A 13,490-nucleotide genomic window follows, 5' to 3' on the forward strand; every position below is an offset into this window, starting at 1 on the left:
TTTATTTTTTTTTTCAAATTGCATTTTTACACCCAGAGTGAGGGGACACACTTTACATATATCAAAGTGATATAGGCATCTTTGAGTGAACTTCAAGTAAAATTCAAGTATCTTGAGGCCGGGCTGAGTGTCCTCCTTTTTTGAAATCAAAATGTGGTCACCCTAATCTTGAGGGGCCTGCGAAAGTGTGGAAGGGCCTGGAGATAAATGTCCACTAGCACCCGTTTCCGTTCATCGTACCCCGGGCCCTGTTCACATCCAATCTATTTTGACTGGAGGGGCTGGAAACGAAAATATCCCCGAGGAGCTGCCCTGTTGACATATTTTTTTTCTTGAGCGCTTCTTTAAATATTAACTTTAGCTAAATGTCAGCTTTGTTTGTAATATCCACAAACGTCAGGTTTGTGTTGTATTTTTTTTTTCATGTGGGTTGGCCAGAGAAGTGGTTTAGGGTGTGACACAGCTGATAACCTGAGGTTGTAAAATAAAGAAAAAAGTATTAAGCCGCAGTCACAGGTGGAAAAACAAGCATTCCTTCAACTTTCAAAGCAACGCAATGGACCCTCAGTATTTTAAATCCCATGTAAGTACACACCGGCCTTTCTGTTTTCAGTCCATGCTATCCTCTTAGTTTTTCTCTTCCTCCTGTAGACAATGTGTTGGGGTACCCTTGGAACAGTGCGACCTTTCTCCAATTTCCACCCACAAAAAGATGTAATACAGATCCACCAAGCGCTGGAAAAGAAAGGTAAATCCAGCTAAGTGTTGTATCAAATGTACATTCCTTCTTTTTGTTCTCATGTAATTTCAACCTGTGTGCGTTGTCAGATGTGGCTACTCTTGTGAGTGTCCTAACAAATCGCAACAATGTTCAAAGACGGATTATTGCTGAGGCATTTCAAGGTGCAACAGAACAGGTATAGACATACACATTTGAGTGTTTTAGTGTAGTGCAAAAGGAGTAAAAATAACATGGTGCTGCTCATCTGCAAGTTCCAAGTCCTTGCTGAACAAACAAAATGTTTCTTTAACACACCTTTGTTTAAAGAGGGAGTGTCAGCTAAAATCATCATGGAGGGATGTGGGTGATATTTTTTATTATTTTTGACACAGGATTTGGTAGATCTCATGAAAAAATGTATGTCAGGAGATCTGGAGGCTCTCATGCTGGAATTGATGATGCCACCAATGCAGCACAATGCTCATCGCCTGCGGCAAGCCATGGCGGTAGGTGCTTTTCGACGTCTATCGCCGTCAGGGGCAGCTAATGAGTTAAAATGGTGATTAGAGTTGTCCGATTATGACTTTTTAATTGATGTTGACCAACTCCTAAAACCCGATACCGATATATGCAGTCATGCACTTCACGCGTTATTGCTAATTATATTATGATGCCCCACTGAATGCTTTAATAATGATAAATGTAACGACTTCAAGATTTTCCAAATAACCCTTTAGTGAATAATAAGAGAACAATTTCAACTGAAGTTATAGGAAACACATGTCCCATATAAATGATATGAATTGAAATGAGCCAAAATATCCATAATTAAGTATTCTTTTGCAATCAAATCACATTTACAGTAATTAACCATAAAAAGCCACTAAGGGATGACCAAAGAAACACAGGTAATCATGGCAATGCAATATCAATTCCTAAGATGCATTGTATTTTATTACTTTTCTACTTTTCTTAGTGACTATTTACCGTAATTCTCGGACTATAAACCGCTACTTTTTTTCTTCATTATGAATCCTGCGGCTTATAGTCCAGTGTGGCTTATTTGTCAATTTGTTTGGGTTAACAGGTTGCGCTTTATTTGACAGCGGCATCATAAGACCATTATTATTATGACATGACACTATCATGGACATTTCTGAATGCTTATGACGGATGTCATTAAGTGACATCCGGCAAATTAGGCCACTAACTCCATTTATCTCTAGCTTGGCTCTTTTACATCCATTGAAAAGTGAGATTATTTGTTGGATAACACTAAATGACATCTGTTATAAGCATTCATTAATGCTCATGACAGTGTCATGTCCTAATTATTATTGTCCAATGACAGTCTTATGGCGCCACTGTCAAATAAAGTGTTACTGAATACCATAACTAGCAATTAATGAACCAACTGGAACGGTAACTGAAGAAATAATTAGCACAGAACATGATTTTTGATTGTTATTTACATCTGTAGCGCTGCAATGCATGCTAGGAGGCATGTTGGACAAAAACAGTTTTGACAGCAGGTGGCAGCAGAGCTTGACTGTCTCCCCGAAGGGAGCAGTGATGACCAGATAAAGCTTCTTGAAGCAATGAAGCTTTGCAGCAATTGGTTCAAAGCTTCATTTGGTCTGATGACAGTCAGATGATGCCGCTGTCAAATAAAGTGTTACCGGTTAATATCTTTTGGTGTAAATATCCCATAATACAGTGAAGACAGCTCCAGCTTATCTATGAACAAATGTCGTTTTCGTGTCAAATTTGAAGGGTGGTATGAAATTATACAGTGGTATGAAAAAGTATCTGAACCTTTTGGAATTTCTCACATTTTTGCATAAAATCACCATCAAATGTGATGTTATCTTTGTCAAAATCATACAGATGGAAAAAACTGTGTCTGCTTTAACTACAACCACCCAAACATTTATAGGTTTTCATATTTTAATGAGGATATCATGCAAACAATTACAGAAGGGGGAAAAATAAGTAAGTCAACCATTACATTTAAAATTTTGTGGCCCCCGACTTTGGCAGCAATAACTTCAACCGACGCTTTCTGTAGCTGCAGATCAGTCTGGCACATCAATCAGGACTAATCTTGGCCCTTTTTTCTCTACAATTGCTGTAATTCAGTCAGATTCCTGGGATGTCTGGCATGAATAGCTGTCTTTAAGTCATATCAATGGGGTTCAAGTCTGGACTTTGACTTGGCCACTCCAGAATGTGTATTTTGTTCTTCTGAAACCATTCTGAAGTTGATTTACTTCTGTGTTTTGTATCATTGTCTCGTTGCAGCGTCCATCCTCTTTTTAGCTTCAACTGTCTGACAGACGACCTAAGGTTTTCCTGCAAAACATCCTGATAAACATTTGAATGCATTCTTCCATTAATTATTGCAGGCCCTGAGGCAGCAAAACAGCCCCAAATCATGATGCTCCCTCCACCATGCATCACGGTAGGGATGAGGTGTTGATGTTTGTGAGCTGTTCCATTTTTCCTCTACACATGACGTTGTTTGTTACTCCCAAACAATTCAACTTGGGTTTCATCAGCCCACAAAATATTTTGCCAAAACTTCTGTGGAGTGTCCGAGTGCCTTTTTGCGAGCATTAAACGAGCAACAATGTTTTTTTTTTTAGACAGCAATGGCTTCCTCCGTTGCGCACAGATATTGGACTGTGCCAGTGATTTCTGTAAGTCTTTAGCAGACACTGTATGGTGCTTTTTTACCTCTGTGAGTATTCTGCGCTGAACTCTTGGCGTCATCTTTGGTGGACGGCCACTCCTTTGGAGAGAAGCAATTGTGCCAAACTCTTTCCATTTGTAGACAGCTTATCTGCCTGTCGATTGATGAACATCCAGACTTTTAGAGATGGTTTTGTATCCTTTCCCAGCTTCATACAAATCAACAATCCTTGATCACAGCTCTTTTGACCGAGCCAGGATGCACATCAGAAAATTCTTCTCATCAAGACATTTCTTACCAGGTGTGTGTTTTATAGTGGGCAGGGCAGCTTTAAACCATTCATCATACTTAAAATGTTTGATAAAATTTGGTTTCAATTGCTCTTTAAGTCTCCTTAGGCGGAGGGTTCACTTACTTATTCTTTCTCCTGTCATTGTTTGTGTGCTATCCTTATTAAATTATGAAAACCTATAAATGTTTGGGTGGTTTTAGTTAAAGCAGACACTGTATTTTCCTCTGTGTGATTTTGACATAGATCACATTTGATGGTGATTTTATGCAGAAATGTGAGAAATTCCAAAAGGGTCAGATACTTTTTCATACCACTGTAGACAGGTGCGCCTTATAGTGCAAAAATTATGGTATTCCTGCCAACGCAGTAGTTGTATGTAATGAGTTTACAATGTATTATTTGTATCATTTATTGTTTATTTAATTTTGCACCCTGAATGCTCGGTTTGTTGGTATCTAATGATCGAAAACTATAACTGCTGTGCTAAACTGTGACCAGCTATTGTACAAAGACAGAAGGCAAAAGGCTACTACATTTATTTTGAAGGCAACGTGGATATTGACCTATATTATCCGTTATCATTTAAAATGCTTATATCAACTGACATTACTTGCTACCTCCTAATGATTATAAATTCTGCAGGGTTTAGGTACAGATGAGGAAACGCTGTTGGAGATTTTGTGTACAAGATCCAGCAAGGAGCTTCGGGATATTAGCGCCGTGTATACAGAAAGTATGAACACATTGGTTATATTGTGTGAATCGTAGTTATTAAATTAGTTATTCAGATCAATTTTTAAATCCGTGTCCTATTTGTTTTTCCAGTGTATGAAAGGGATCTGGAGAAGGACCTGAAAGCAGAAACCAGTGGAGATTTCGCGAAGCTTGTCGTTGCTCTCGTCAAAGTAATTTGTAGGATTTTTACGGTCTTTTATTTGGTAGAGAAAACATTAAAGGTTTTATTGTCGATATCCTAATTAGGTGGAAAAGGGAAAACAAGAGGTTGAATGTGGGAAAAATAAAACTCCAAAACTACTGTATTCACTTTTAAGATTTAATATGAGTTAAAAACGGGGCAGATCTTGAAATAATTATGTTTTCGACCTGTTTTAACCCTAGAAAGATGTCATCAAAGGCTTTGTTCAAAGAGACATTGAGGTATTCCTTTCAGTGTTGCTTTATCTTAACCTGACAAGAAGAAATAATTGAGTTCCTTTGCAGTCGCTGGCTGCATCACTCAACGAGAAAAAAGCTGACGCGGCTCCTTGGATTGATATTCTCACGTCTAGAGATTCAAACCATCTTAAAAAAGGTGAGCTGACAAATAAGGCTTCCACTTTGTGATGACTTTAACTTTAAATTAAATTACCGACAGTGTTGAAGGGACTGGAGCTGGAGAGTGGCCAAATATTGATTCCGGTTCTGGAGAAAAGATTCTCTGGGGATATTCGTCTGGGTTTGAGTGTCTTAGGTACTTTTTATTTTATTGTGCGTTTATATTGCTGAAAAATCACAAATTAATCACTTTGTTTTTTGTTTTTCAACAGTGGCGTGCATCCAAAACCCCGATGCGTACCTTGCCAAAAGATTAAGCAGAATGAAGGTAAACTTTAATCGGTTTTAACAGGATTATGAAAGTTTGTAACTATCGATTGACTTCCTATACAGGCCCCAGTAGTACATGGCGTCATGGTGTCGCACAGTGAGGAGGATTTACTTTGTATCAGAGTGGCCTTCCTTAAACTCACCGGCACTTCTCTCTACACAACACTACAGGTGCTTCACTGCTACACATAAAAACATGCAATAAACACAGTTTTTGTCCATGTAGGGAAGCTAAATACAAAGCCCAGAGGTGGGTAGAGTAGCCAAAAATGTTACTCAAGTAAGAACAGCGTTACTTCAAAATAAAAATATTCAAGTAAAAGCAGTCATCCAAAAAATGTACTCAAGTACAAGTAAAAACCTATTTGGTGAAAAGAATACTCAAGTAATAGGTAACATTGTGAGTGACTGCTTATGATGTTTGATTTAAAAAAAAAAAAAAAATAATTTATTATATATTTCATCCATATGAATTCTTATGATTATACTTTGAAGAAGACTATGAACACATTAAGCCAAAGAAATACCCCCAAAAAACTGAATTGTAGCGAACGAAAAAAAAAAAAAAAAATTCCTGAAATGAGCATGAGTGCCCTCTAGGGGAGAAAATGTATTTCGTATTGTGAACCTAAAAGGATCATATCTCCAGTTTTCCGTGGTCAATCGGTTACAAATAAAAACTAGGGAGGGACGTTAAAATCCGAGCTTGGGAGTTGACGGCAGCGCTCTATGTCAATTACGTGTTTTTTTATGAGGCTTTAAGGACGCCACGTGATTGAACAGGCTGATCATGCAACATGAAGCTTGAGTCTGATTGGTATAATGGAGTCATGCGATTATTGTTGTGACGTCTCATTGGCGAAACTGGTAGCGCTTGTTGGCATCAGTTAAAAAAAAAAAAAAAAAAAAAAAAAAGGTAAATTCTAATATGTAGAATAAACAGGAAAAATGTAACGATTAGTGTAGCAGAGCAGAGTAAGAGTACCAATTCTCCTTCAAAAATCTACTCAAGTAAAAGTAAAATGTATAGTATGGTAAAACTACTCTTAGAAGTACATTTTTTTCAAAAATTTACTCAAGTCAATGTAACCGAGTAAATGTAACTCGTTACTAACCACCTCTGGTTTTAACCTACTTGCCATTGACGGTGATAGAAATAATCACCGGGGATTAATCGCGATTACCATAATATTCTATAAGCCACTACTTTTTCTCCTCATTTTGAATCTTGCGGTTTATAGTCCAGTGCGGCTTATTTGTTGATTTATTTGGGTAAATAGGCAGCACATTATTTGACAACGCCATCATAATTATATCACTAACTCCATTTATGTCCAGCTCGGCTCTTTTACATCCATTCAAAAGTGAGATCTGTTGCCAGATGACACAAAATGACATCTGTCATAAGCATCCATTAATGCTCATGGCAGTGTCATGTTATAATTATAATGGTCTGATGACAGTCTTATGGCACCACTGACAGATGTGTTACCAAAAATACTATAACTAGCAATTAATGAAACAACTGGAACAGTAACTGAAGAAATGATTAGCACAGAACATGCATGAATTTTGATTGTTATTTATATCTGTAGCGCTGCAATGCATGCTAGGAGGCATGTTGGATGACAAAAGTGTTGACAGTAGGTGGCAGCTGAGGTGGGCAAATGAAGCTTCTTGAAGCAATGAAGCTTTTCAGCAATTGGTTCAAAGCTTCATGGTGGTTCATTTGGTCTTATGACAGTCTTATGATGCCACTGTCAAATAAAGTGTTACCAGTTAATATCTTTTGGTGTAAATATCCCATAATACAGTGAGGACAGCTGCGGCTTATAGTCCAGTGCAGCTTATTTGTTGATTTATTTAGGTAAATGGGCAACACTTTATTTGACAATGCCGTCATAAAACTGCCATAAGACCGTCATAATCTTAACACTTGCTTATGACAGATGCCATTAAGTGTTATCTGGCAAATTATGTCACTAACTACCTTCACGTCCAGCTTGGATCTTTCACATCCATTCAAAAGTGAGATGATTTGCCTGATGACACTAAATGATATCTATTACAAGCATTCATTAATGCTCATGGCAGTGTCATGTTGTAATTATGATGGTCTTATGACAGTCTTATGGCACCACTTTCAAATGTGTTACCAAAATACCATAACTAGCAATAAATGAAACACAACAAAAGCACAAAAGCACAGAACATGCATGAATTTTGTTATTTACATCTGTAGCGCTGCAATGCATGCTAGGAGGCATGTTGGATGACAACAGTGTTGACAGCAGATCGCAGCTGAGGTTGATTGTCTCCCCCAAGGGAGCAGCGATGCGCAAATGAAGCTTCTTGAAGCAGCGATGGTTCATTTGGTTTTAGCACAGTCTTATGATGCCACTGTCAAATAAAGTGTTACCAGTTAATATCTTTTGGTTTAAATATCCCATAATACAGTTAGGACAGCTGCAGCTTATAGTTGGATTTCACTGCGCAGGTGTACCTGAATGCTCATGTAGAATGGGAAACTCCTTAACAAGCAGGCTAATAATTAGCATTCAGGCATTAGTGCTGTATCCCTTTAACCAATGGATATCTAAACACACACAGTACATTCCACACGGTGTATTATTTGTCCTATAGAATAGTGCAATAGTGTCTTTTCAACATTTTCTGAGTCACGGCATGTTTTTACATTGAAAAAATCTCGCGGCACACTACAAACCCAAAATTACTTTCTGTACAGTATATTTAATTATAAAACAATTTCTCAATATTTATACTTAGCGTAATTTTCGGACTACAAGCCGCTACTTTTTCCCTCATTTTGAATCACAGGGCTTATAGTCTAGTGCGGCTTATTTGTTGATTTATTTGGGTTACAGGTCACTAATTTGCCACTTAATCACTTCAGCTCAGATCTTTTACATCCATTCAAACTTGAGATAATTTGCCGGATGACACACAATGACATGTGTCATAAGCAATCATTAATGCCCATGACAGTGTCATATCATAATTATGGTGATCTTATGGCGCTACTGTCAAATAAAGTGTTACCAAATACCATAACTAGCGATTAATGAAACAACTGGAACAGTAACTGAAGAAGTAATTGGCACAGAATATGAATTTTGATTGTTAGTTACATCTGTAGCACTGCAATGCATGCTAGGAGGCATGTTGTACGACAACAGTGTTGACAGCAGGTGGCAGCAGAGGTTGAATGTCTCCCCCAAGGGAGCAGTGATGTCAAAATGAAGCTTCTTGAAGCAATGAAGCTTTTGCAGGTAACTGGTTCAAAGCTTCATGGTGGTTCATTTGGTCTTAAGACAGTCTTATGGTGCCGCTGTCAAATAAAGTGTTACCAGTTAATATCTTTTGGTGTAAATATACCATAATAAAGTGAGGACAGCTGTGGTTTATAGTACAGTGCGGCTTATGTTTGAACAAATGTTATTGTGTCAAATTTGGTGGGTGGTGGCTTATGTCAGAAAATTACGGTAATCTTTTTTTTGTTTTAAACGTTCATTTTTATTATTTTTTATTTTGACAAGTGTCTCCTTTTCTCCCCAACAGAAACATTTCAACGGAGACCATTTAGAAGCTCTTCTGGCCATTTGTCGATCTGAAGATTAATCTCAAGTAAAATGTGAAATCATCTTGAATATTTTTCCAAATTTGGTGCAGGTAACAGGTGACTGACTTTGGTAAATGATTTTAGAAGTGCTTCTTGGTCATGACCTATTTTTATTAATAAAAAAACAACAACAAACATTGATTTGATGTAAAATCGATTCCAGATTTTTTCTGACATGATGACACTATGAGTAAATATAATATGTACTAGTGAGTTTCAGATATCATTCGGGATGGGGGGATGTCTTTTTGTTCATGAGAAGATTACGTTAAGAAAAACTGACGCCAACAGCAACAGCAGCGATGTTGAGGCTCCGCCTCCTCTGTTGGGTGTCGTCATTTTGACAGGTGTAGTTGGAGGTGTCGGTGTTATAGTGGATTTGTGGGTCGTGGAGGTTTTGACTGTTGTCGGTTTGGTGGTTGCCATAGAAGTATTTGCTGTCGTGTGCATCGTTGTTGCCATGGAGGTTTTGACTGTAGTAGGATTGGTTGTTGCAATGGAGGTCTTGACTGTGGTAGGATTGGTTGTCGCCATGGAGGTCTTGACTGTGGTAGGATTGGTTGTCGCCATGGAGGTTTTGACGGTCGTATGTTTGGTTGTCGGCATGGAGGTCTCAGCCGTTGTTGATTTGTTCGTAACCATGGAAGTCTCATGTGTTGTCAGTTTGGTTGTCGCCATGGAAGTTTTGACTGTAGTAGGCTTGGTTGTCACCGTGGAGGTCCTGTCTGTTGTTGGTTTGGTGGTTGGCATGGAAGTCTTTGCTGTCGTATGCATGGTTGTTGCCATGGAGGTTTTGACTGTAGTAGGATTGGTTGTTGCCATGGTGGTCTTGACTGTCGTATGTTTGGTTGTCGACATGGAAGTTTTGACTGTTGTCGGTTTAGTTGTTGCCATGGAAGTTTTTACTGTAGTAGGATTTGTAGTCACTGTGGACGTCCTTTCTGTTGTTGGCTTGTTCGTTGTCATGGAGGTTTTGACTGTTGTTGTCATGGTGGTTGTCGCTGTGTTTGTAGGAGAAACATTTGGACTAGAGGTTGAAGAGTGGGGACGTGGCGGTGGGGTGGTTGTCGTTGTGGTCAAAGCAATGGTGGAGGAGACCATTTTTGTGGTGCTTCCTTGAGCCTGGAAAAAGGGGAAGGCGTGTTACTTCATGTTGGATAAAAAGAATAATTAAAATATGAAACTTAATACAAATAAGTTTTCATTTTAGATTTTCATGATATTAATAAGTCATTCAAGCTCATACTCTATCCCCTTGCTCAAAGGTTTTGACTGCAACGATTAATCGATTAACTCGAGTATTCGATTAGAAAAAAAGATTCGAATTAAATTTTGCTGCTTCGAGTATTCGTTTAAGGCGTTGTAAAGGTTTATTTTGAAAGTGTTTGCATTTGGTTTTATTGATTTGGGTGGATACACTGCCCTCTAGTCTGCCTCATTTCACATGGCGGAATCCAGCAGCTCCATGTTAAGACCAACATAAGCCAAATTTTTGTTTAAGCTAATGATTTTTTTTCATGCATTCGTAATTTAGTTTATAGGTATATTTAGCCGTTTTTTTTGTTTGGTTTTTTTTTGGGCAGGGGGGGATGTTTCTGAACCATTTAAGATCATTGTTTAAAAAAAAAAAATAAATAAAAATAAATAAATAAACCTTTGCGTTTTATAGCATTTAAGTTAGCGGACCTTAAGTTCCTTTAAGTTCGCCAATTATTTTGTTGTACATAGATCCTTATTTATTTGTATTTTTTTTTATACCGTCTGAGGCTCAGCTTAGGTATTTAAATGTTTCATGTTCCTTATCCGATTACTCAATTATTCGAACTAACTAGTTAATCGATTAATCGACTACTAAACCGATAGCTGCATTCAACTGAATGGTGAAAATTCTCAAAACATATGACCGCAGGTGTATTTTAAGATTTTTTTTTTTTTTTTAATTTGTTTCTTATTAAATATACTCATGGGTCAGTGTAATCACTCCATATTTATCCCAATAAATACTTTACATCCATCCATCAATTTTCTGCCGCTTATCCGATGTCGCAATCTTTTTAAAGTTCTCTTTAAAATAAAATAAAGATATTTTGCTTTCTAGATTTTAAAATGCTTACTTTTGCTGTCTTGCTAGTGTAAATTTTATTACATAATTAAAATAATGTATTTATACAAATAATATACAAAGAATTTCCATATGTATATATATATGTATGTATATATATATATATATATATATGTATGTATTAGGGGTGTCAAACGATTAAAAATTTAATCAAGTTAATTACAGCTTAAAAATTAATCGTAATTAATCGCAATTCAAACCATCTGTAAAATATGCCGTATTTTTCTGTAAATTATTGCTGGAATGAAAGATGAGACACAAGATGGATATATACATTCAACATACGGTACAAAAGTACTGTATTTGTTTATTATAACAATAAATCAACAAGATGGCATTACCATTATCAACATTCTGTTAAAGCGATCCATGGATAGAAAGACTTGTAGTTCTTAAAAGATAAATGTTAGTACAAGTTATAGAAATGTTATATTAAAACCCCTCTTAATGTTTTGTTTTAATAAACTTCGTAAAATTTTCAGTCAAAAAATAAACTAGTAGCCCACCATTGTTGATGCCAATAATTAATTACACAATGCTCATGGGTGCTGAAGCCTATAAAATCGGTCGCACCCAAGCGCCAGCAGAGGGCGACAAAACTCCGAAAAACACAACAAGTACACATTTCACCGTGCTGTCATTTTAATGTTTGAGCGGGGCATGTGCGTTAATTGCGTTAAATATTTTAACGTGATTAATTTAAAAAATTAATTAGCGCCCATTAACACGATAATTTTGACAGCCCTAATATATATATTATATAAGAAGTAATAATCACATAATTATCTTATTATATTAAGGTTTTACATGACCAGAAATAGTCACTTGTCCTATAAAAGGTTACCGTATTTTTCGGACTATAAGTCGCATCTGAGTATAAGTCGCACCAACCCAAAAATGTGCAATGAAGAGGAAAAAAATATATTTAAGTCACAGTTTTTTGGGGAAATTTACTTGATAAAATCCAACACATAGAACAGATATGTCATTTTGAAAGGCAATTTAAAATAAAAATACAATAGAGAACAACATGCTGAATAACTGTACAATATGATAATGTTAGATGATGCATGAACAATGAAATGCGAACATGGCCGGTATGTTAACGTAACATAGCTATTAAGAGGTATTCAGATAACTATAGCATAAAGAACATGCTAACAAGTTTACCAAACCATCAGTGTCACTCAAAAACAGAAAAATAACATGTGAAATGATATAATAATGTGTCAATAATTTCACACATAAGTCGCTCTAGAATATAAGTCGTACCCCCAGCCAAACTATGAAAAAAACTGCGACTTATAGTCTGAAAAATACGGTAAATAAATCTTTCATTAATAACAGCCATGCAATATCTGACAGTCATTTTGAAGCAAATACCCCTTAAAACAAAAATATTTACCTGTGCCGATGCCAGGAACGCCACAACATAAAAACCAACAAGTGAATTCATCTTGACGCGCAGACGAATTCGCTCAAAAATCCCCGAAATGGTGATTCGACAGCCGAGGTTGAGGTTCTCTTTGATACTAACCACACAATATCTCTTCTTTTTATATGTACATGAACGTCATCTATTTTTTGGGGTGGGTCATACGCAATTTATGGATAACTTTTATGCTCTGACCTTGGTTCCAGGAAGTTTGAACAAATATTGCGTGACATTTTTTCTTGATTTAATAGAACACTTCATGTATGAAGTTCCTGGTAATTTTAAAACGTGACTAAAATGATTATAAAAATTGTCAGCTATAAAAAATGTTTTGTAATGTGTATGTGACTTCATGTTTATTCTGGGATTCATTTTGAACATCATGTTTTGCTGCGTCATGTGTCAGGTCAATAGTGATGCAATCATATCCAACTAAGGAAGTTGTGAGATTAATCATAAAGAGAACAAAAAAAAATACCTCTTGTATTTGTTTATAGTTGATTATTAACAGACATCGAGATGATTATTTCCTTGTCCATGTTTATTTTAGTTTTTAATCTTTGCTTTTGTTAAAACAAAGCTGTTTTTATGAATCCAAAAAATGCTTTTAACACTTTGAGTGCCATTGACAATGATAGGCGTCCAGTCATGTTGCATCCAATCATCCTTTTGCTGTGAATTTGAGTTTGTCAGTAGTATAGGTGTAAGTCATTTGAACTAGGAGGTTAGGCAGCAAATTTATTATTAATAATATAGATAATTTTAGATGTAGATTAAAGGTCCTTATAAAACCTATACTCTATCGTCTATCTGGTTTTTAGTCAGAAAAATCTATAAGCATTCTGATTCTTCTCAGAATTTTTGAGTAATTGTATGCTTGATTAATATTTACATTCATACATACCCAAATTAGTTTTTATATTGGGTCAAATTTTACAATTTGTCATAACCACACATGACTTCTGATTCAACCGTCATGTTTT

At 36.5% G+C, this 13,490-nt stretch overlaps 2 protein-coding genes across 2 annotated transcripts; one reads left to right on the top strand and one right to left on the bottom strand.

Annotated features, from left to right (window-relative positions):
• The first annotated feature begins 28 nt into the window (after positions 1-28).
• On the top strand, positions 29-9,159 carry anxa14 (annexin A14). The gene is made up of 12 exons (XM_057828494.1): positions 29-583; positions 652-748; positions 829-917; positions 1,114-1,227; positions 4,348-4,438; positions 4,531-4,610; positions 4,825-4,863; positions 4,927-5,017; positions 5,081-5,176; positions 5,253-5,308; positions 5,374-5,481; positions 8,890-9,159. The coding sequence occupies exons 1-12, from the start codon at positions 557-559 to the stop codon at positions 8,947-8,949; spliced, it is 948 nt and encodes a 315-aa protein (XP_057684477.1). The 5' UTR covers positions 29-556; the 3' UTR covers positions 8,950-9,159.
• Positions 8,685-12,643, bottom strand: LOC130910878 (mucin-2-like). The gene is made up of 2 exons (XM_057828495.1): positions 12,478-12,643; positions 8,685-10,072 (listed from the first exon to the last, which is right to left on the bottom strand). The coding sequence occupies exons 1-2, from the start codon at positions 12,526-12,528 to the stop codon at positions 9,203-9,205; spliced, it is 921 nt and encodes a 306-aa protein (XP_057684478.1). The 5' UTR covers positions 12,529-12,643; the 3' UTR covers positions 8,685-9,202.
• Between the last annotated feature and the right edge of the window lie 847 nt (positions 12,644-13,490).

This window comes from Corythoichthys intestinalis, chromosome 22 (genome assembly GCF_030265065.1).
Source record: "Corythoichthys intestinalis isolate RoL2023-P3 chromosome 22, ASM3026506v1, whole genome shotgun sequence".
Taxonomy (NCBI): domain Eukaryota; kingdom Metazoa; phylum Chordata; class Actinopteri; order Syngnathiformes; family Syngnathidae; genus Corythoichthys; species Corythoichthys intestinalis.

What these genes read in the sequence shown, in the direction of transcription:
- anxa14 (XM_057828494.1), top strand. Translation starts at nt 557, where the DNA reads ATGGACCCTCAGTATTTTAAATCCCAT. An exon ending in TAGCGCCGTGTATACAGAAA is followed by an intron (nt 4,439 to 4,530) that starts GTATGAACACAT and finishes TTGTTTTTCCAG; the next exon opens with TGTATGAAAGGGATCTGGAG. An exon ending in TTGTCGTTGCTCTCGTCAAA is followed by an intron (nt 4,611 to 4,824) that starts GTAATTTGTAGG and finishes TTTTAACCCTAG; the next exon opens with AAAGATGTCATCAAAGGCTT.
- LOC130910878 (XM_057828495.1), bottom strand. Translation starts at nt 12,528, where the DNA reads ATGAATTCACTTGTTGGTTTTTATGTTGTGGCGTTCCTGGCATCGGCA. An exon ending in CGTTCCTGGCATCGGCACAG is followed by an intron (nt 10,073 to 12,477) that starts GTAAATATTTTT and finishes CCCTTTTTCCAG; the next exon opens with GCTCAAGGAAGCACCACAAA.